Source organism: Leguminivora glycinivorella, chromosome 9 (assembly GCF_023078275.1).
Source record: "Leguminivora glycinivorella isolate SPB_JAAS2020 chromosome 9, LegGlyc_1.1, whole genome shotgun sequence".
NCBI lineage: Eukaryota > Metazoa > Arthropoda > Insecta > Lepidoptera > Tortricidae > Leguminivora > Leguminivora glycinivorella.
The window spans coordinates 25,524,331-25,548,550 of record NC_062979.1 but is presented as its reverse complement, the minus strand read 5'-3'; the positions used below and the strand labels follow the sequence as shown (position 1 = coordinate 25,548,550).

The 24,220-nt window shown below is 43.2% G+C and overlaps 1 protein-coding gene across 1 annotated transcript in view; it reads left to right on the top strand.

Annotated features, from left to right (window-relative positions):
* Positions 1-24,220, top strand: part of LOC125229771 (exocyst complex component 1) — a 72,740-nt gene that overhangs the window by 36,085 nt on the left and 12,435 nt on the right. Inside the window, 3 exon segments of the mRNA XM_048134709.1 lie at positions 3,523-3,726; positions 4,045-4,241; positions 6,106-6,233. Of these exon segments, the coding sequence (XP_047990666.1) occupies positions 3,523-3,726; positions 4,045-4,241; positions 6,106-6,233 (529 nt within the window).

The following is a 24,220-nucleotide window of genomic DNA, read 5'->3' as shown; positions in this document are numbered from 1 at the left end:
AATTTGTGACTAAATGATTCATTTGTCTCATAAAATAAATCGAGATAGCTGTAACCAACAGATGTAATTACACCGCCTAGCCCATTTACGTTTGTTGTGTGTGGGTGAATCATCGGAGCTGTTGGTCTTATCGAACCATATTTGACTGCACTCAATGACGCTCCGGTGTCCAATAGCCATGTCAACGACTTTCCATTTACGTGAAGCTGAACTGAATTCACGTTACCGAAGGCCATAATATAAGGTAAGGTGTTAGTTACGAAAAAACTGAAGATCAGACGATCTGGCTGGTGACTCGTTCGTGTCATTGCACTCACGAGCCGTGTTTACGTACTGCTTATTATGGGGCTTACGGGGTCCGAAACCGTTACCATTATGCCCGTAGCTCTTACGATATCCATGGCCGCGTAAACCACCCCTGAAAGCGCCACCGCCTCTGCCTCTGGGCAAGTAGGAAGCGCGTCCTTCGGTTTTCCTGTACTCGTACTGCGGGTGTCTCGCTGCACCTACCCTACTGTTGAAATATACATTTCCACGACCCGAAGCTATTTGGGCTCTTGCACCCCTACCGCGCACCGCGAACACCTGCTCTGAGGGTGTTGGTGTCATCGCAATCTCTTCATCCTTAGCACCCTGTATTGCGTCTTTAAGAGACGTGTAATTGCGAGCCGATATTACCGTACTTAACCGGTCATTTCGCAAACCACTGGTAAACCTGTGAATAGCCTGCCTTTCATTAAGGGGTTTTAGAACACTGTAAGCACTCGAATCACCATTGGCTTGTGAAATTGTCAGCTTGACAAAAATATCCTCTAAATCTCTACCGAACTGCTCTATACTCTTTCCCGCCTGCCTAGCCGTCTGCAACTGTTTCTGCAAAGCGGTATCCGACCTCCGAGTTAGCAGATGAAGTTTCATATCTGCAATTAAACTCGCTACTGTGGTATAGGTACCTGTTAACCGCAGTTTTGCATTGTAAGACAAACGTGTTTTCAAAACGAAATTTATCAACACCGGGATGTCAGCTTCGACTATCATTGTCCCATACAACTCTATGGCGTCGATTAATTGCAAAGAAACCTTTTCAGTATCATCCATGACGGGCAAAAGAGAGACTGCCGTCTTCAAGTCGAAATTCGATTTGGAACCCATGTTTGAATTAATTAATTGTTGCGATTCCCCGAACAGTTGCAATATTTTAGCATATGCTCTTTCGACTTCCGCAATATACTGTTGTACCTTATTGTCGAGGGGCACTTCCCCCTTTTCTACCTTTGAAATATAAATCTCTAAATAGGCATTATACTCGTTATAAACCGACTTTGCTTCCGAAAATTTTTCCTGCCCTAACTTCTCGCTTCTTCTAACTGGCCCAAGCTTAAGCAAATATTCCTTAAAATAATTAATGCGCTTATAAAATTCTAAAACATCTGGCATAACTATAACGAGCCTTAAGCTAATATAACGCCACACGATAAGGTCTACAGTCCATAGGAAAATAATTCACTACACTTACATGATTTCCCGGCAGGCCGATGAAAGTCTTTGTCACTTCACTACACTTACATGATTTTTCCGGTAGTCCGATGAAAGTCTTTGTCACTTAGTTCGTGGTAGGACACTCACACTGCTTTGCCGATCCGCAGCGCTCCAGGAATCCCCACGACAGCCGCTGCCCGCCACCTTAGACGGACGCACGCCTGCGCATCACCATAGCAGCCGCCTGGCGCTCGATCTTCTGCGTCAGACACTTGTGGATCCTTTTCCAGACGAGATAGACGAAGATAACGGTGATCATCACTCCCATAGCCATCGTTATGTATGATTGCCCATCCGCGTGGCTGATGTCCTGACTCGTCCTGGCGCTATTGCCCTGACCAGCCTGAGCTATGATGACCTCTTCCTTCTCCACTCTAGACACAGTTTTCCCCATCTTGAAAATAGCAAACCGACGAAATGCTGCAGAGAAGCCTTAGTGGTCGTAGTTCCTCAACACGCTGACACGCTTTGGCAAGGTCGCCATGTATTGGTCGAAGCTATTGGTGCATGTTCTATTCGGTAGGGATGTAGTAGAGTTTAATAAATGAAACACATGTTGACTCTCCAAGGCATCAATATGTAATATCGATTAGAATACAGATAGAATAAGCTGATCATTATGAGTAATACAGTTTCCATATATAAAGCATCTAGCCTACTTAATCTAATTAGGTATGCTTACACATCACAGACAGAATTCTTTCGCTCGATGTAAGTACTATTTATGATAAAACTAGATGGCGACACAGGTCAAGGATACGAAACAACAAACATTGACTAACTTATGAATCTTATGATTCGCGGGTAACAAAACTTACGTATTCATTAAGTGTTTTATTTATTATTACGAATTTTAAGCTTCTTCCGTTATCTCATTACTATTTTAAAACTCAATACTTCAAACAGAAGTGTTATTAGTTATTACATTCTAGAATTATCCGGAACTAATAGGCACATACCGCCATCTGTTAAGTGTAATCCGTACTAGCAAGTAATGTTATTATTACAACTACAAACAAGTAAATACAGTATTTAAAAAAAAATGATAATGCAAACATATAAGTCGTCGTCGATAATTTTTTTTTGTGCTGTAAAATAATAATTACGAATTTTAATAACTTCAAGTAAACTAAACACTGCGTTTGATTAAAAGCAAGTATTACAATTGACTACACGTTCTAACTAACCAATCAACGTGTTGCATAACATAATAACATGTTGGTAACGTGTGACAATTTATGCATGAATGTTGAAAATGTTAAAATACGTGTTGTAGACCAAGAAAATAGTATTTTAAAATGTGCATTTGTTACATACGTCCACACCAAGACTTCGAAATGCCTCGGAAACCTGCGAGAAAAATATCTTATACTTTTAAAGGAGCAATTCTTGTATATTTATTTATTTATTTATATATTTATTTTCGAGTTTTCATGAGTTTTTCTTTCGCGTTAGTAAACGTAAAATATGGTCGTTAATTTCGCCATGCGCGCATTGATTCCGCTTAGCTCAGTCGTACGAGATCGGTCTAATGTATGCAGATAGATCGTAGGTGTCAGGGTTTCGAATCCCGGCCAAAAATAAAGTTTTTGTTTTTTGTCTTTTTTTTTGTATTTACAATATAAGAGTTTTTTTTTATCTAAAGACGCGATATATTAAAATAGAACCGAGCGAAGCTCGGTCGCCCAGATTGATCTATTAAATACATAAATGAAGACTTGGAAGCGCATATCTTACATTTTACATCCTTCCTACTTCCGATATCGGATCGGATAATGTGAAAACGGCCTTATTCCCCCAACCCAACCCAATACATACTTTACTTGAATCTTTGTAAACGAATTCTTCCAATATTGTATGGTATAGCCATTTAAAACTATCAAAAACTTAAAAGTGCCTTTTATATCTCGGCACATTATTATTATTATATTATGTAGTCGGTGTTTTTATATTCTAGTTAGTACTGTGTGTATGTTTGTTTAGCGGAGCCATGCGCGCGCTGGCGTGCGTGGGCACGCGCGTGCTGGGGGAGGGCGGAGGGGGGGAGGGCCGCTGGGCGCGCACGGCGCTGGCGGCGGTGGCGGTGGCGGCCAAGCGCGGCGCCGACCGCGTGGTGGCCGAGCGCCTCGCCGCCATGCCCGACGCCGCCAAGCACGCCGCCAAGCGCCCCAAGGCGGGCCTGCTCGAGTCAGTTACTAACTATACTATATTATTTTTTATAAACATACTTATGTCTCTTGAAACACTATTTGTGTCCAGTTTGAATAGTCGTATGGATCTGTAACAGGTAATTAAACTAATTTTAGTTGACAGTTAAACAACTTGATTTTGGCCCAGTGCTTGATAGTATTATAAACCGCTCGAAATTGAGTTCATATCGGCTATCAACATACATGTATATCTTATGACTCCTTTTGATGACCCTACTTTTGTCATATCGATTATAAACGAGTGTTTTGTAAATCAAAACGGCGGCCGTAAATGTGATGGTGTGAGCGGTTGCAGTTTCCTGTCGGAGTTCGAGGAGCTGAGCTCGGTGTGCGAGGGCATCTTCGGGCGCAGCGGGCGGCGCGCCGACCTGGAGCGCTGGTACGCGGCGCTGGGCGGCGCCATGCTGGCCGCCGTCGCCGCCGCCGACCACCCGCGCACGCCGCGCCCCGTGCTGCGCCTCGAGAACTACCACCGCCTGCACGCGCTGCTCGGTCAGTACACTACACCACCACCGCCTGGAGCGCTGGTACGCGGCGCTGGGCGGCGCCATGCTGGCCGCCGTCGCCGCCGCCGACCACCCGCGCACGCCGCGCCCCGTGCTGCGCCTCGAGAACTACCACCGCCTGCACGCGCTGCTCGGTCAGTACACTACACCACCACCGCCTGGAGCGCTGGTACGCGGCGCTGGGCGGCGCCATGCTGGCCGCCGTCGCCGCCGCCGACCACCCGCGCACGCCGCGCCCCGTGCTGCGCCTCGAGAACTACCACCGCCTGCACGCGCTGCTCGGTCAGTACACTACACCACCACCGCCTGGAGCGCTGGTACGCGGCGCTGGGCGGCGCCATGCTGGCCGCCGTCGCCGCCGCCGACCACCCGCGCACGCCGCGCCCCGTGCTGCGCCTCGAGAACTACCACCGCCTGCACGCGCTGCTCGGTCAGTACACTACACCACCACCGCCTGGAGCGCTGGTACGCGGCGCTGGGCGGCGCCATGCTGGCCGCCGTCGCCGCCGCCGACCACCCGCGCACGCCGCGCCCCGTGCTGCGCCTCGAGAACTACCACCGCCTGCACGCGCTGCTCGGTCAGTACACTACACCACCACCGCCTGGAGCGCTGGTACGCGGCGCTGGGCGGCGCCATGCTGGCCGCCGTCGCCGCCGCCGACCACCCGCGCACGCCGCGCCCCGTGCTGCGCCTCGAGAACTACCACCGCCTGCACGCGCTGCTCGGTCAGTACACTACCACCGCCTGCACGCGCTGCTCGGTCAGTACACTAGCACCGCCTGCACGCGCTGCTCGGTCAGTACACTAGCACCGCCTGCACGCGCCGCTCGGTCAGTACACTAGCACCGCCTGCACGCGCTGCTCGGTCAGTACACTAGCACCGCCTGCACGCGCCGCTCGGTCAGTACACTAGCACCGCCTGCACGCGCTGCTCGGTCAGTACACTAGCACCGCCTGCACGCGCCGCTCGGTCAGTACACTAGCACCGCCTGCACGCGCTGCTCGGTCAGTACACTAGCACCGCCTGCACGCGCCGCTCGGTCAGTACACTACCACCGCCTGCACGCGCCGCTCGGTCAGTACACTACACCACCACCGCCTGCACGCGCCGCTCGGTCAGTACACTACACTACCACCGCTTGCACACGCTGCTCGGTCAGTACACTACCACCGCCTGCACACGCTGCTCGGTCAGTACACTACCACCGCCTGCGCGCGCTACTCGGAGGCGCTGCGCCAGTATGTAATGTGTGTGTGTGTGTGTTGCAGCGGCGCGGCGTGCGCCGGCGCTGGACGCGCTGCGGCGCGAGGCGCGCGCGCGCTACTCGTAGGCGCGGCGCCAGTATGTAATGTGTGTGTGTGTGTTGCAGCGGCGCGGCGCCAGTATGTAATGTGTGTGTGTGTGTTGCAGCGGCGCGGCGCCAGTATGTAATGTGTGTGTGTGTGTGTTGCAGTGGCGCGGCGCGCGCCGGCGCTGGACGCGCTGCGGCGCGAGGCGCGCGCGCGCTACTCGGAGGCGCGGCGCCAGTATGTAATGTGTGTGTGTGTGTGTTGCAGCGGCGCGGCGCCAGTATGTAATGTGTGTGTGTGTGTTGCAGCGGCGCGGCGCGCGCCGGCGCTGGACGCGCTGCGGCGCGAGGCGCGCGCGCGCTACTCGGAGGCGCGGCGCCAGTATGTAATGTGTGTGTGTGTGTGTTGCAGCGGCGCGGCGCCAGTATGTAATGTGTGTGTGTGTGTGTTGCAGCGGCGCGGCGCGCGCCGGCGCTGGACGCGCTGCGGCGCGAGGCGCGCGCGCGCTACTCGGTGGCGCTGCGCCAGTATGTAATGTGTGTGTGTGTGTGTGTTGCAGCGGCGCGGCGTGCGCCGGCGCTGGACGCGTTGCGGCGCGAGGCGCGCGCGCGCTACTCGGAGGCGCTGCGCCAGTACGTCACGCAGTACTTCGGCCGCCCGCTCGACAAGCTCACGCAGTTCTTCGAGGTCAATATCATCATCATTATTACTTACTACTTAAACTTATCTACTACGCAGTTATCTATTACCGACATTGAGGCCTGCGCCGTAGATTAAAATATTGTAGCCGCGGCGCGTCGGCATTAAACCCGCGTCGGCGTGAAGATCATTAGTTTGTAATGAACACAAGTTAAATTATAATCTATTGAAAATATTTCAACTTGTCTGTCTTAAAGTAGTCACACTACTATGTATATAAATTAAAACCGAAATAAATTACACATATGAAAGAAAAAGTGACCAAGTCCTCTGGTGCCTGAGGCTGGAATCGAACCAGCGTACTCTCCAATCGCGGGAGATGCCTCTTTATCCGCTCGGCCACCCAGGTCACAGCTGTCGAGGTCGAAATTATCTCTCATATGAGTAATCTATACAAGGACTCGTAGCGCCCTCTGTCCATCCCTAGGGCAGAACGGTATGGTTCTTGCCAGGGATGTAACGGATGTGGTTTTAACGGAACCGGAAGCGGAAGCGGAAGTTTTGAATTTAGTTTATCGGAAGCAGAAGCGGAACCGGAACCAGAAGCGGAAGTTATAGATGTTAAAAACGAAATGAAAAAACCGGCCAAGAGCGTGTCGGGCCACGCTCAGTGTAGGGTTCCGTAGTTTTCCGTATTTTTCTCAAAAACTACTGAATCTATCAAGTTCAAAACAATTTTCCTAGAAAGTTTTTATAAAGTTCTACTATTGTGATTTTTTTCATATTTTTGGAACATAGGGTTCAAAAGTTAGAGGGGGGGGACGCACTTTTTTTCCTTTAGAAGCGATTATTTCCGAAACTATTAATATTATAAAAAAACGATCTTAGTAAACCCTTCTTCATTTTTGAATACCTATCCAACAATATATCACACGTTGGGGTTGAAATGAAAAAAAATATCAGCCCCCACTTTACATGTAGGGGGGGTACCCTAATAAAACATTTTTTTCAATTTTTTATTTTTGCACTTTGTTGGCGTGATTAATATACATAGTGGTACCAAATTTCAGCTTTCTAGTGCCTACGGTTACTGAGATTATCCGCGGACGGACGGACGGACGGACGGACGGACGGACGGACGGACGGACAGACAGACATGGCGAAACTATAAGGGTTCCTAGTTGACTACGGAACCCTAAAAATACCACATAGGTATAACATAAACCAAAACTAATTAAATTACCTAGAACTTTTAGGTGTTTACTGTTCAGCCTGTAATCAGCAGTTTGTAATCAGCCTTTAGGCCCACTTAGGTTTTAAAAACGAAAAGAAAAGTTACCTGATATTTTATCTTAAGTATATCATTCATTGCAATCCAAAAATTTAAATCACCTTGAACTTTAAGATTGTTTGTTGTTTAGGTAATCACTAAAAATCACATAAGAATCCTTTTAAACCTTTATTATGCCGTAAAAGGTTTTAGAAACGAAAAGAAAACTTACTCGTAGGTAGTATAATACAATCCAAAACTAACCAGTAAAAATTATATGTGTAATTGTTAGCACACAATTAAATTTTTAAATTAAATGGAGTGATTGTAAAAGAAGTAAACTGCATTTAATAAACAAATCTAAGGGGAGCTTCTAAGGGGATCGTAGATAAGCCCTGCACCACTGAATAGTTGTTCACTCGCTACTAACTAGGTGGACAGGACAAATATTGGCGCGCAATGGAATGAAGCGATTAATGTTTAGTATCGCAGCACGTGGCAAGCGGAGAGATGAGCGAATGATAGGTATAGACCTGTTGGTCTTTGATGTACGCCGCTCATGTCCCACCGTCGCGCTAGGTTCCGACATCCGTTATAACTTCCGTTTGAAAAATAACAGAACCGGAACAGAAGCGGATGTGTAGAACAAAACGGAAGTTCCGCAGTAACGGAAGCAGAAGCAGAACTCCGTTACATCCCTGGTTCTTGCCCCCCGTGTGAACCAAACTCAGGTTGGTTTCGACAAAGCTCGAGAGATGGCGCTGCTAAATCAATTCTAATGAACACAAGTTAAATTATAATCTATTGAAAATATTTCAACTTGTGCTGTCTTAAAGTAGTCACACTACTATGTATATAAATTAAAACCGAAATAAATTACACATATGAAAGAAAAAGTGACCAAGTCCTCTGGTGCCTGAGGCTGGACTCGTAGCGCCCTCTGTCCATCCCTAGGGCAGAACGGTATGGTTATGGCTGCCCTAGGGATGGACAGAGGGCGCTACGAGTCCTTGTATAGATTACTCATATGAGAGATAATTTCGACCTCGACAGCTGTGACCTGGGTGGGCGAGCGGATAAAGAGGCATCTCCCGCGATTGGAGAGTACGCTGGTTCGATTCAGCCTCAGGCACCAGAGGACTTGGTCACTTTTTCTTTCATATGTGTAATTTATTTCGGTTTTAAATCATTCGTTTGAATAAATAAAGAAAAAAACACACTTATTTTCAGTGCTGCCAACATAGTGGTTCCTATAATAATTAAGGTTCAATAAATAGTAAGCGATTTGTTGCAAGATCCCTAAGCACCATGACCGCGAACATCGTAAAATCGGGGAAAATCCATATGATTCGTATACCTAATGACTGTAGGCATTTCTATTTAAGGTCAGTGCGGGCAAGACCGGCATAGTTTGAAATAAAGTTTGAGTGGATAAAACTCTATAATTAATTTAGTCTGGCGTAATGCGCATGGTTCTATGGGATAGCAAATATTATATTTTACAAAGCTTTTATAATATTTTGGCGAAATAAGGTATTTTTTAAGGCTCGGCGGGTTGACCGTCCCCCCGCGGTGAGTACGGGAAGACCGTCTAGTGCTTGTTGTCGCGTAATTTCATATGAGACTAGGTTCCAAAACCATGATCATTGTTATTTTACGTAATAGCAGGGCAGAATGTGCTAGATAATTAATAAAATAACGTTGAAATTTTAAACATATAAGCATTTTTCCATTTATAAGGCAAGACCGGCATATGTCCCGTAGATGGGATTCATAACCTTTTCTTTTCATGTCCAATTTAGTCACGATATTACAGGCTCATATAAATGCAACTACTTATTTGTTTTTGAAACTAGATGTAGATGTAGTGTAGGGACGCCTGGCCGGAAACAGGCGGGCTGTCGATCACGTGATGCGTTCATTCAGCCCAGTTCCCTGGAGTTGGAGCTGCAGGTTACTGTCCCGGCTGCACTCCCACACTTCTCTCCTCAAATCTTCTCGTTTTCCTGCAGAACAGAAGGACATCTTTAAGTTCGACGTCCTTGAGTTCATCTTCTCTCAGACTGTCTCTTCCAAATATATCATATCGCGTTGCCGCGTACATGATGCATTCTGCTAGTAAGTGTAAGCTTGTCTCCTCCTTCCCACAGTGTGGACAGGATTCGTCACAACTAATACCTATAATCTTCATATGTCTATTGAGAGTGTTGTGCCCCGTAACGATACCGGTCAACACTCTTAGACTGTTCTTACCTAGTTCCAGAAGATACCTAGTTCTCCTTTTGTCTCTACCTTCTATCATCATCTTCGTCTGTCTGCATCTGGTCTCTTTTTCTCAGTCTCTTTGTGCTTCCATTTCTTTTATTCTCTCAATGACTCCCTTCGTGACGTCAGCTGACATCGGCAAAGCCGGTTCCGGACCCAAGAATTCCGTCTCCGCCCCCGCCCTTGCCAACTCGTCCGCTTTCTCATTACCTGTAACTCCCTGGTGTCCCGGTACCCAAGCAACCGTTACACTTCTATGCTTTCCTATCGAGTTGAGCTCCTCCCTACACTCTTTCACAAGGGATAAGGTCACTGATGTTCTCTTCAGAGCCTTTAGTGCCGCTTGACTGTCGGTGTATATTACCACGGCTCCCTCTTGTTCGTCGTTCTCTTTTATTATACGTGCACAGCGTCCATACCTCTGCTTGGAATACGCTAGCGTATCTCCCTGATGGTATTGATACCTTTTCTCCTAGTTTCGGGATTACTATTCCCGCCCCTGCTAACCCCGTAGAGTTTCTTCTAGAGCCATCCGTAACGCATATAGCATATATTTTGAAACTATGTTATTAAGTAAAGGTAATAGTATATTAGGTACGTGAATTAGTTTGGTAACATTTCTTAGCAATGTCTTTGTTTTGGTATAGTCACTACCTGAATTAAGGATTAAAATAAGACGATTAATTCGTTTAAATCGATTGAGAAGGACGATTAATTAGTTGTAATCGAAGATCTTCGATTAACGTTAATCGCGAATAAATTAATCGTCGACTAATTTTGACGATATTTTTTTAAACGATTAATTAGTCGGATAAAAGTTAATCGATTAATATCTATCTCTGATCCAGGCATGGCCTTAATATTTCATATACGGGGTGTGAATCTAATACGGGCGATTGAACTCTTCTGTTGACCGTTTCAACCGTTTCAAGTAGCTACGGGCAGGGACCGGACAACCCCTTCCGCGCTACAAGCCTTTCATTGGGAATCCCTAACGTAAGGACGACCCAATCGAGAGACTCTCCCTTTCGAACTGCAAGCCCATTCATTTGACTAGCCCTTACAAAAAACTTAGCAAAACAATAAAGCTAGCCCTGTGCATTGGCTTACCGCTATCCGATACGGCTTGCAAGCCTTTAATAAGGGTTACCCTTATTTTAAGCGCTATTTATAAGGCTTTCCCTTTTGTTAAAGCGTAGTCGAGCCTTGCGTGAAAGAGACAGGATTATGAATCTAAGCTAGTGTAAGAACAGGAAGGAAAATGCGCTGTTGCCACTCCGCACTATGCGCCCCATTTTTAATTTTGCAATGAAACATGTTTTCGTTGGATAAAAGTAGAACACGGCTAGAAATTATTTTTAATGAACTGGGAGACAAAGGGACTGATGGATCGCCCGATGGTAAACGATCATCGTCGCCCATAGATCAGTATGTATGTTCGTACGTATGAATGTATGTAGGTATGTATGAATGTATGTAGGTATATATGTATGAATATAATTATGTAAATATGTATGTATGCATGTAAATATACAGTGTTGGCCGAAAATCAATACAATTAACCATTAACATTACACATTGAAAACGTTAATTGCCAACATAAAAACAAGCCGTTTTCGTCATCCAACTCGCCTTGTTGAGTTAATTGGGTGAGCAGTTCCTAAGATAGAGCTGATGCTGAACCCTGGCTTTTCCCAGGGGAACGCGGGTTTGGTTTAACATAGGCAAGCGCTGTTTTCGTCATCGGACTTGTCTTGATGAGTACTTGTGTGAGCAGTAACCAAGGTAGAGCTGATGCTGAACCCTGGCTATTCCTAAGGGAACTCGGGTTTCGTGCAACATAGGCAAACGCTGTTTTCGTCATCGGACTTCTATTGATGAGTACTTGAGTGAGCAGTAACCAAGGTAGAGCTGATGCTGAACCCTGGCTTTTCCTAAGGGAACTCGGGTTTCGTGCAACATAGGCAAACGCTGTTTTCGTAATCGGGCTTGTATTGATGAGTACTTGAGTGAGCAGTAACCAAGGTAGAGCTGATGCTGAACCCTGGCTTTTCCCAGGGGAACGCAGGTTTGGAGTAACATAGGCAAGCGCTGTTTTCTTTATCGGACTTGTCTTGGTGAGTACTTGTATTAGCAGTAACCAAGGTAGAGCTGATGCTGAACCCTGGCTATTCCTAAGGGAACTCGGGTTTGGTGCAACATAGGCAAACGCTGTTTTCTTCATCGGACTTGTATTGATGAGTACTTGAGTGAGCAGTAACCAAGGTAGAGCTGATGCTGAACCCTGGCTTTTCCCAGGGGAACGCGGGTTTGGAGTAACATAGGCAAGCGCTGTTTTCTTCATCGGACTTGTCTTGGTGAGTACTTGTGTGAGCAGTAACCAAGGTAGAGCTGATGCTGAACCCTGGCTATTCCTAGGGGAACGCGGGTTTGGAGTAACATAGGCAAGCGCTGTTTTCGTCATCGGACTTGTCTTGATGAGTACTTGAGTGAGCAGTAACCAAGGTAGAGCTGATGCTGAACCCTGGTTATTCCTAGGGGAACTCGGGTTTCATGCAACATACGCAAACGCTGTTTTCGTCATCGGACTTATTTTGATGAGTACTTGAGTGAGCAGTAACCAAGGTAGAGCTGATGCTGAACCCTGGCTATTCCTAAGGGAACTCGGGTTTCGTGCAACATAGGCAAACGCTGTTTTCGTCATCGGACTTGTCTTGATGAGTACTTGAGTGAGCAGTAACCAAGGTAGAGCTGATGCTGAACCCTGGCTTTTCCCAGGGGAACGCGGGTTTGGTGTAACATAGGCAAGCGCTGTTTTCTTCATCGGACTTGTCTTGGTGAGTACTTGTGTGAGCAGTAACCAAGGTAGAGCTGATGCTGAACCCTGGCTATTCCTAGGGGAACGCGGGTTTGGAGTAACATAGGCAAGCGCTGTTTTCGTCATCGGACTTGTCTTGATGAGTACTTGAGTGAGCAGTAACCAAGGTAGAGCTGATGCTGAACCCTGGTTATTCCTAGGGGAACTCGGGTTTCGTACAACATACGCAAACGCTGTTTTCGTCATCGGCCCTGCCTTAATGTGGACTTGGGTGCGCAGTACCCAAGCCAGCGCTGTAGCTGAGACCTGGTGGTACCTAGGGGAACTCAGGTTCGGTGATTGCATTTATACATACATACATACATACATACATACATACATACATACATACATACATACAATCACGCCTGTATCCCATAAAGGGGTAGGCAGAGCACATGAACTACTCAAGTTTCAGTGCCACTCTTGGCAAAAAGGGGTTGAAAGAAAACGAAATTGTGACATTGCAGTGACAGGTTGCCAGCCTCTCGCCTACGCCACAATTTAACCCATACTCGTATCCCACAGTCGACTTCTACGACACCCACGGGAAGAAATGGGGTGGTGAAATTCTTAACCCGTCACCACACGGGCACTTATATTGATAAATAAACGGGGATTGCATTTATATTGATAAAGAAACGCTGTTTTCTGTTCATAGTATGTTTCGAGTCAAATATCTTATGACTGGTACTTGGTTGAGTTGAGTAGTACCATAGAATCTGTCAAACTATTTCTGTTGATTGTTGTGAATTCTATGAAGATCGTTTGCAACAGAAATACTTTTCTGGTGGCAATCAAGCATACAGCCCGTCTGATAGTAAGTAGTTACCGCAGTCTATGGACGCTTGGAACTCCAGTATTCTCTTTATTCCCTGTGTTACTATTAGTGAAATCGACTGTACTTAATTTTGATATTCAAATGGATATACATACGTATTTTTTTTAGACATAAATAAAGTGTTTCATGTATGACAAATTAATAAATTTGTTCTAACTACTTGATGTTAATATTCACTTCTGGTAGGATTTTTGTTCAGTTAATATTATGTTTTATGCCTAACTTGACATTGCATGAAATATTTCTATATTATAATGCACCGAAACCAGAGTTGCCCTAGATACCGCCAGGGCTCAGCTACAGCGCTGTCTTGGCTGTTGCGCACCCAAGTCCTCGTCAATACAAGTCCGATGACGCAAACAGCGTTTGCCTATGTTACACCAAACCCGAGTTCCCCTAGGTACAACCAGGTTTCAGCATCAGCTCTATCTTGGGTACAGCTCACCCAAATACTCATCAAGACAAGTCCGATGACGAAAACAGCGTTTGCCTGTGTTACACTAAACCCGAGTTCCCCTAGGTGCAGCCAGGGTTCAGCATCAGCTGGACTTTGGGTATTGCTCACTCGAGTACTCATCAAGACAAGTCCGATGACGAAAACAGCGTTTGCCTGTGTTACACTAAACCCGAGTTCCCATAGGTGCAGCCAGGGTTCTGCATAGGGCTTCCAATACCGGGATCCCGGTATCTCGGGATCCCGGGATCCCGCCTTTTTTTAGGCATATTTCAATACCGGTATTTAATTTAGCAATACCGGGATCCCGGTATTTTTAGAAACTAACAAATTATGCCAAATGAACGTAAATTACTCATCAAAAACGTTAAATTTCTGATTCACGATGGTCACTAAGGTCACTAGTCACTACACGCGTAAATCTTGCTTCTTGCTCTCGTTTTTCGATTTGACACATTCTCTGTTTAGTGTTCTTGCAATATTTGTATGAAAATGATAGTTTTTTCGATGATTACCTAGATGAATAATTAAAGATACGTGTCAAAAGCATTCATTGAGGAGGGTCTGCCGCGAACATTTTTTGACACATTTGTCGCACTTGTGAATTCGAAGTGTGACAGAGAAGCAACACGTCAAACGTAGTTTCAACAGGCCACAGATCCTCTGTAAACAAATCGCCTTGATGCATCTATATCATAGATATAACTTTTCAAAAAATTGGTTAATAATGCATACGAACTAACGTATACCGTAGCTACTCTATTTTTACTATACGTGTGCGTTAGTGTGATACTAGATACCGCCAGGGCTCAGCTACAGCGCTGTCTTGGCTGTTGCGCACCCAAGTCCTCGTCAATACAAGTCCGATGACGCAAACAGCGTTTGCCTATGTTACACCAAACCCGAGTTCCCCTAGGTACAACCAGGTTTCAGCATCAGCTCTATCTTGGGTACAGCTCACCCAAATACTCATCAAGACAAGTCCGATGACGAAAACAGCGTTTGCCTGTGTTACACTAAACCCGAGTTCCCCTAGGTGCAGCCAGGGTTCAGCATCAGCTGGACTTTGGGTATTGCTCACTCGAGTACTCATCAAGACAAGTCCGATGACGAAAACAGCGTTTGCCTGTGTTACACTAAACCCGAGTTCCCATAGGTGCAGCCAGGGTTCTGCATAGGGCTTCCAATACCGGGATCCCGGTATCTCGGGATCCCGGGATCCCGCCTTTTTTTAGGCATATTTCAATACCGGTATTTAATTTAGCAATACCGGGATCCCGGTATTTTTAGAAACTAACAAATTATGCCAAATGAACGTAAATTACTCATCAAAAACGTTAAATTTCTGATTCACGATGGTCACTAAGGTCACTAGTCACTACACGCGTAAATCTTGCTTCTTGCTCTCGTTTTTCGATTTGACACATTCTCTGTTTAGTGTTCTTGCAATATTTGTATGAAAATGATAGTTTTTTCGATGATTACCTAGATGAATAATTAAAGATACGTGTCAAAAGCATTCATTGAGGAGGGTCTGCCGCGAACATTTTTTGACACATTTGTCGCACTTGTGATGTGGGGCGGGAAGTACGACGACAATTAAACACCTTGAGTATTGCGTAAAGACTGACTTTATTTCACAGTTCATACCTATTTAAGTACATAATTACATATACTTAATACACTATTCAGCACTAATATAACTCCTCACACCTCCCCTTTTACAGGAAAAAAAAAATAATTATACATTTTTTTTTTTTTACATAGCGTCTATCCTCCTCAGTCCTCTTGTACAATTTGTTTGTACATATTTCAAAATATATTTAAAACGTTTTTTTTTTTTTTTTTTTTACAAAGGGTATTTGATAAAAAAACAAAACAATTGCTTATGGGACTCAGGAGGTTATACTGGCTATACATGTTTTTACATTTTTATCTTTTTTTTTTTTTTATATTTATTCATAGAAGGGCTTAGTTCTATTCTTATGTACTAACATTGATTTCCCGTCAATTTCAACCTCCACATTAGGAGACAAATCATGTAGAACTCGGTATGGGCCCAAGTAAACATTAGCTAATTTATTTCCAACTTCATTTTTAATTAAAACCTTGTCGTTAGGCTTGTAAACAATACTATTTGTTTTGAAATCATATCGAAGTTTTCTACATTCTTTTGATTTTATTAAATTTTCCCGTGCTTCTTTTTGACTTAGCTGAAGTCGGTATTGCAATTCTTTTGGGTAGCTTTCGTGATTATATAAGGGTTGCACGGTATCTCCGAACAAATTACTAGGTAAGTTACACTTCCTGCCATACACAAGTTCGAATGGGGTGTACTTGGTTTCAGTATGCACCGACGTGTTAAATGAAAAACTCCAAAATGGGAGCCAAGTGCTCCAAGTTTCTGGATGTCTATCTGTTTGAATACGTAAGAATGCAGCTAAATGTTTATGTGTGTTCTCAAGAGCTCCAATACTTTGATGGTGATAAGCTGTGGAGTTTAATTGTTTTATATTAAGTATTGCACTTACCTCTTTAAAAACGGTTGAAACAAACTCTGCACCCCGATCGGAAGCTATCTGCCTGGGAACGCCGTATCTAAGTATAAAATTGTTTACCAAAGACATAGCTACGTCTTTACTTCTTTTAGAAAGTAATGGATAGGCTTCTACAAATTTTGTTAGTTCGCACTGTAATGTGAGTATGTATGAATAACCATTGTCATCGGTCTGTAAGGGTCCAACTAAATCTAAATAAATTTTCTCAAAAGCATATGTTGCAGTTGTCGTGATTACCATTGGTTCTTTAATGGGGTAGCATATTTGTTTTTCTGGCACTTATCACAGCATTTAACAAAATTTCTAATGTCTTTCTCCATGCCCGGCCAGAAGTAATATTTTTTAAATTATTGTACATTCGCCTCATACCTGCGTGACCACTAGTGGGCAGAATATGAAAGTCATTTAAAATTATTTTACGTTGTTCGCGATTAGATACTCTTATTAAATCTTTCAAAATACAAATATTCACTTTCATTATACATTCAGGCTTCTTTATTTCATTCATTAATTTTTGTATAAATATTTCCATCATTTTATTTTGCACGATGTATATCATATTAATATTCATTTTACAACAAAAGAGATCCAGCTCTTTCACAAACTCGCCTGGCGAAATTTGCGATGAAGAGTCCAGAAATTTAATATAAATAACGTTTTTATTGCAGTCGTATAAGAATATCTTATTCTCGTAGTCATTTATTAACACATCTTTCCTTAGCGTATTTAACTCCTTTCTACTAATAAATCGTAACTCTACTGAACCCGGTAACTTATTATGTGTTTCTATAATTTTTGGTGATTGTTGAAAATCATCCTTGCTAGTCATATTCCGTGTTGTAAGTGTACGAGTATTACTTATTTTCTTTGATTGTGCTCTAGTCGTAACACATATCTGTTCATTTAAGGTTTTTAAGTCTTGACAAGTTATATAAGCACGCGACAACGCGTCAGCGGGCGCATTATCGGATCCTCTTACATATTCAATGACAAAGTCGTATTCCTCAAGCGCTAGCCTATATTTTAATAGACGACTCGATGGATCCCTCATTCCAAATAAGTAGACAAGTGGCTTGTGGTCTGTTCGAATAATAAAATTAGTACCATACAGATAAGGTCGAAAATGACGGACGGCCCAATATATTCCTAAGAGTTCTTTGTCTATGGTTGGGTAATTTTTCTCTGATTTATTTAGTGTTCTGCTAGCATAAGCCACTGGTCTGTTGTCTCTGTTGCTTAAAACTGCTCCCAAAGCATAGCCAGATGCATCTGTCTGCAAAATAAACTTACTGTCCGGTGAAAAATCTGGGTATTGAAGAACTGGTGGAGATGCAATTTTTTGTTTTAAAGTATCGAATGACATTTGACATCTTTCGTCCCATACAAAGGGGACGTTTTTCTTTGATAAATGATTTAAAGGTATTGCGATTTCAGCAAATTGTTGAATGAATTTCCTATAATAGTTTGCAAATGCCACAAATCTTTTAACTTCGTCGCTATTTGTTGGAACTGGAAAATTTTGTATTGCCGATATTTTATCCGGGTCAGGTAATACTCCGTCACTTGAAACTACGTGACCCAAATACAAAAGTTCTTTCTTTAAAAATTCACATTTGTTTGGATTTAGCCTTAAATTAACTTTACGCAACCTGCTAAATACATCTAATAGATTTTTGTTATGGTCATCTAGATTTTTACCAAAAACTATGAGGTCGTCTAAGTAAATTAAACATTTGTCGTATGTCAGACCAGACATGGCGATATTCATCATCCTGGAAAATGAATTCGGACTACTGCGAAGGCCCATTGGCATACGGGTCATCCTATACTGGCCGGAGTCAAAGGCCGTAAACTGTCTACTATTTTTGTCGAGCTCGCATTGATAATAACCATTTGCTAAATCTAAGTGACTAAAATATACACAACCCGAAAGAGAATCTAAAATTTCTGTTATGTTAGGGAGTGGAAATTTGTCATCCTGTATACAATTGTTTAATTTCCTATAGTCTATTACTATACGCCATTTCTTTTCTTTTGTTCCGTCATTTTTTTTGGGACTAACAAAAGGGGACTAGACCACTCGCTTGAACATTTTTCTATGATTCCTTGTTTTAACATGTTGTTTAATTCATCCTGTATGATAGTTTTCTGAGAATGTGGTAACCTATATGGCTTAGTGTATACCGGTACAGTATTGGGTTTCAATGGTATAGTATGACTATAAATATTTGTGGTACTTAGCGTATCACCAGGTAAGAAAAATATGTCAGGAAATTTAGCACACAAGTTTTCGATTGATTTTTGTTCTTCAAGATTTAGTTTTTGTAAATTCAAGTGTTGAAATAACAATTTGAGACGGTCAACATTTACTTTGTCGCATTTGTCAAATGCGCAGATGGTATAATCACTAGCCCTTTGTATGCTTACACTAATATTGCATAATTGTATCTCATGTTCCGTTGTGTTCAATATTCTAAGTGGTATTTTACTAAAACTAGGCGAAACCAAGGACCCCGCTAAAAACACGCCATTTTGTATCTCATTGGAACATACGACACAGTCTTCAGTTATATCTGTACTAACATAATATACAGATTCTGACCTAGGTGGAAGCGAGAAATATTTTTGGTTATCGTTGAGAGGCATGGTAACTTTTGTTTTGATATCTGTAGTTAAGGTTAAAGTATCATATTCTAGATCAATTTTACTCTTATATTTTTTGAGAAAATCGCGACCTATTATGCCGTCGTTACAACATGGCAAATTATCAAAAATGTAAAACTTATGTTCAAACATGTGCCCTTGATAATGTAATTGTAAGTAAATATATCCAATTGCACATTGCGTTCCTCCAATTCCATTAATAATTAATTCTTTTTTACATATAGGCATATTTAATTTCAAAGCGCTGCGCAATTTTAATGCGCATATCGTAGCTCCCGTGTCAGCTAAAAATGAATATGCAAAATCTGTATCATTGTTAATATTGTTATGTACTCTAAAAGTTACGTAACTTGAATTCCCACTTAAAAATATGTACTCTTTAGTCTCGAAAAAACTGAGCAGGATTTACTTTATTTTCGCCCGACTGATTTATAATATTCACCTCATCATTACAGTGCTCAGTAGTTTGGTCCGTTTCATGTAAAAAATGCATTCTTTCACCACCGTATCCATTATTTCTAGAAGAAAAGTACCTACCTTGATTTCCCCGGTAACTCGGCGAGTAGGCACCTCTGCTCGGACCGGCAGCGCCGGCTCCTGGGTAGGACCGCGCCATGCGTCCTGGCCCCGGAGCTTGGCCTTGCGTCGGGGGTGGCCGCGAGCCACGGTATTGGTTGGGTGATCCTCTGTAGCCTTGGCGACCGCGACCACGTACATATCCTCTGCTGAAATTATTATTATATTGATTGAATGCCAGCATTTCACCATTAGAGGTTGTTATAGCCGCCGCCGTCTCTTCATCTTTCGCTCCTTGTACCGCGTCCTTAAGATATTCATAATCGCGTGCTGCAATAATGGTACTAATTCGCCGATTGCGCAGACCATCCGCAAACCTTTTTACGACTTGTTTTTCATTGACTTTCTTTAATACATTAAATGTAGTGGAGTTGCCTTCTGACTGCGCTATCGTCAAATTAACAAACAGCTCGGACAACTGCTTACCATAATCGTCGATTGAGTTCTCTCCTTGTCTTAACAACTGTATTTGATTTTGGATAGCGAAAGCGGATTTTTTTGTCAATAAATGAGTCTTCATATCTGTAATCATACTTTGGACTGAGCTATATGTTTCGCTTAATTTAAGTTTGGCTAATTTAGTAATGCGGTTTTTAAGAACGAAATTAATCAATTGCTGCTTAGAATCGGACTTAAGCACCGAGTCGTAATATTCGATAGAATTAATAAGCTGCTCTATCACAGCCTCATCCTCCGTCATAATTGGTATCAAAGACAAAGCAATTTTCAAGTTAAAGTCTTCCATTGTGGAGTTTTTATCTGAACTTGTGTATGTTTTGTTACAAAAATCCTCAATCCACTTATATAATGCTTTTATTTTATCACACTCTCCTTGAATATCGACTAAACTTTGACTTTCTAAAAGACTATTTTCAATTTGGTCATGTATCTCCTTAATGACCGTAAAATATTGCTTATAAATTACAGTTGCTTCATCTAGCTTTACTTTCAATAGTTCTGATTTCCTTCTATCATAACTAAGTTTTGACAATTTTTCTTTTATATTCGATAATTCTGAGCTGATTTGAATTAATTTACTTGTCATGACAAACTAAATTATGTTATTACTATGGTAGTTTTATTTACCTACTTAATACAAAAACAAACAAAAAAAAAACGTACTCACAACTCCTTATTGTACCTGGTCATAATGTTATTTAATTATGTTAGGACGACGTACGTAAGTCTTTCTATCCACTTCGAGCTCAGCGGTGGCGGGGAACAAGGTATGAACCGATAAATCAACACTAAATGCACTTATATCACATCACTTCACGAGTAGCTGGAGATTAGTCCTTGCTAGTACCGGCGCGAGCAGCAGAGCATCCGCGGCAGTGATTATCCTCTAGTTCTCGTCGTTCGTTGCGAAAAGATCTACGCAGGTTGTATTGCACGATCCAGTTAGCAGCCCATGATTCGTGGCAACGTTTATACAGCTTGTAGATGATATATAAACCTCCAATGAACATCAAAGTACACATCACAATCATCAAAATGCTAATGATCGACAGATGATTCTTCATTTCAGTCGCAGTAGCGTCATTATTTCCTCTTCCGGCTGAATTTTGAGTGATAAAAACAGCATCTTTTTCCACTCTTGAGTTGCACATATTACTTAGTTTTTATTTGCACGTTTATTCCAGTACGCGTCAAACAGGTAATAAAAGGTAGTTTATTCATTCACATAAAGTGCGCGATTGCACTTCCGACTTCCGAACCCGACACCGCACGTGGCAGGGTCGCCATGTGGGGCGGGAAGTACGACGACAATTAAACACCTTGAGTATTGCGTAAAGACTGACTTTATTTCACAGTTCATACCTATTTAAGTACATAATTACATATACTTAATACACTATTCAGCACTAATATAACTCCTCACAGTGAATTCGAAGTGTGACAGAGAAGCAACACGTCAAACGTAGTTTCAACAGGCCACAGATCCTCTGTAAACAAATCGCCTTGATGCATCTATATCATAGATATAACTTTTCAAAAAATTGGTTAATAATGCATACGAACTAACGTATACCGTAGCTACTCTATTTTTACTATACGTGTGCGTTAGTGTGTTGAACTCTAGCTTAAAACTTTGCCGTATCATGCCCTATAGTAACGAAATTGGGAACTCACTACTCAACTATCAAAATGAAGAAAATTACTTTTCTTATCCGTAAATTAAGTGTTCCTATTCCGCGAAGTAATCTTTTTGATTTTGATTATCATGGATTTCCGCAAAGTAATGTGTGATTCCATAGATTATTTCTTAATGTGATTTTTAATAATCTATGTCGGACAATTTAGCTTTCTTGGCTAATTGTTCAATGATTTGGCGGATTTATTTTATTAGTGCTTTAGCGCCTCTAGCGCAACGAAAAACAAAAGCACTACTAAATTGTACCGTAGATATTGATTACAATGTGTTTCCCAAAAAAAAAACATCTCATGTTCTAATTTCAAAAGTAAATGATGAAAATATAGAGTGTGTGTAATCGAGAAATGCTCATAATGCTTGTTATTTAATAAAGTGATATACAGTACAATTACAAATCTACAGTACAACACCATTAACACTGACTATAAAATATAACACAGCATGAATGAGACATAGCTTCCTAGTATAACAGCCATACTAAAGAAGAGGCGACTGAGGTTGCTCGGGCATGTGTATGCGAATGGAGCGGACTCGTTTGCCACGTTAAATCCTGCTGGGAGAGGTTGCAGATGCAAAGAGACCGGTCGGACGGCCAACGCTGCGCTTTAAAGATTGCGTGAAGCGTGACATGATCACATTTGATATTCCATGCAACCAGTGGCAACGACTGGCCGAAGACCGACCCACGTGGCGCCGTGTTGTCCATGACGGTCAATCCAAGCACGCCAATGCCTGGTTCTCCGCCTTGAATGTTAAACGCATGAGGCGTCACGAGCAGGCCTCTAACCCCCGCCCATCTGGGGGAGCATACACCTGCCGTGTGTGCGGACGAAGGATCCTCTCTCGAATTGGGCTATACAGCTACGAACGTAAGTGTCGCAAGGATGCTGCTTGAATCTTCTGTTATAGATGCAAAGGTCTGTTAGTATTAAAATGTAAAAGGTTCTATTCCGCACGAGCTTAAAGAGATTGATTTGGCAGAAAACATGGTTTGCTATGGCCGCGTCTCCTTGCAAAATGTTCGATCTGGCGGCGATATCTAACTTACAGAATCACCTGAGTAGAGATCTGGCGCTCTATCCCGCTTGCTTTTATACTGCGTTCTCAGTCCCACTCATAACAAAAATAAAGAGCACCGGGCGTAGCCCTTTGAACTATGTATACTTAAAAACAATAAAAGTTAAACTGACTTGGCCACATTAGTTTGCGAACCGTTTTGGGTTGAAATCGAAACTTTTGAAGTTGGAAATGCAATCGTTTTGACCCATTTGTAAGTCGGATTGGCAAGATTCCGCTGTAGTATAACACGCATGAAAAGTAACAAACGAAATTTTGAATAAAATTTGTTATTTTAAGCAAATTACTTGGTCTTTATATTTTCCTGATTTCAATACCGGGATCCCGGGATCCCGGTATTGAAATCGCCAATACCGGAATGAATACCGGTATTGGATAAGGTCCGGTATTTGGAAGCCCTAGTTCTGCATCAGCTGGACTTTGGGTACTGCTCACTCTAGTACTCATCAAGACAAGTCCAATACGAAAACAGCGTTTGCCTGTGTTACACTAAACCCGAGTTCCCCTAGATGCAGCCAGGGTTCAGCATCAGCTGGACTTTGGGTACTGCTCACTCGAGTACTCATCAAGACAAGTCCGATGACGAAAACAGCGTTTGCCTGTGTTACACTAAACCCGAGTTCCCATAGGTGCAGCCAGGGTTCTGCATCAGCTGGACTTTGGGTACTGCTCACTCTAGTACTCATCAAGACAAGTCCGATGACGAAAACAGCGTTTGCCTGTGTTACACTAAACCCGAGTTCCCCTAGATGCAGCCAGGGTTCAGCATCAGCTGGACTTCGGGTACTGCTCACTCGAGTACTCATCAAGACAAGTCCGATGACGAAAACAGCGTTTGCCTGTGTTACACTAAACCCGAGTTCCCATAGGTGCAGCCAGGGTTCTGCATCAGCTGGACTTTGGGTACTGCTCACTCTAGTACTCATCAAGACAAGTCCGATGACGAAAACAGCGTTTGCCTGTGTTACACTAAACCCGAGTTCCCCTAGATGCAGCCAGGGTTCAGCATCAGCTGGACTTCGGGTACTGCTCACTCGAGTACTCATCAAGACAAGTCCGATGACGAAAACAGCGTTTGCCTGTGTTACACTAAACACGAGTTCCCCTAGATGCAGCCAGGGTTCAGCATCAGCTGGACTTCGGGTACTGCTCACTCGAGTACTCATCAAGACAAGTCCGATGACGAAAACAGCGTTTGCCTGTGTTTCACTAAACCCGAGTTCCCCTAGGTGCAGCCAAGGTTCAGCATCAGCTGGACTTCGGGTACTGCTCACTCGAGTACTCATCAAGACAAGTCCGATGACGAGAACAGCGTTTG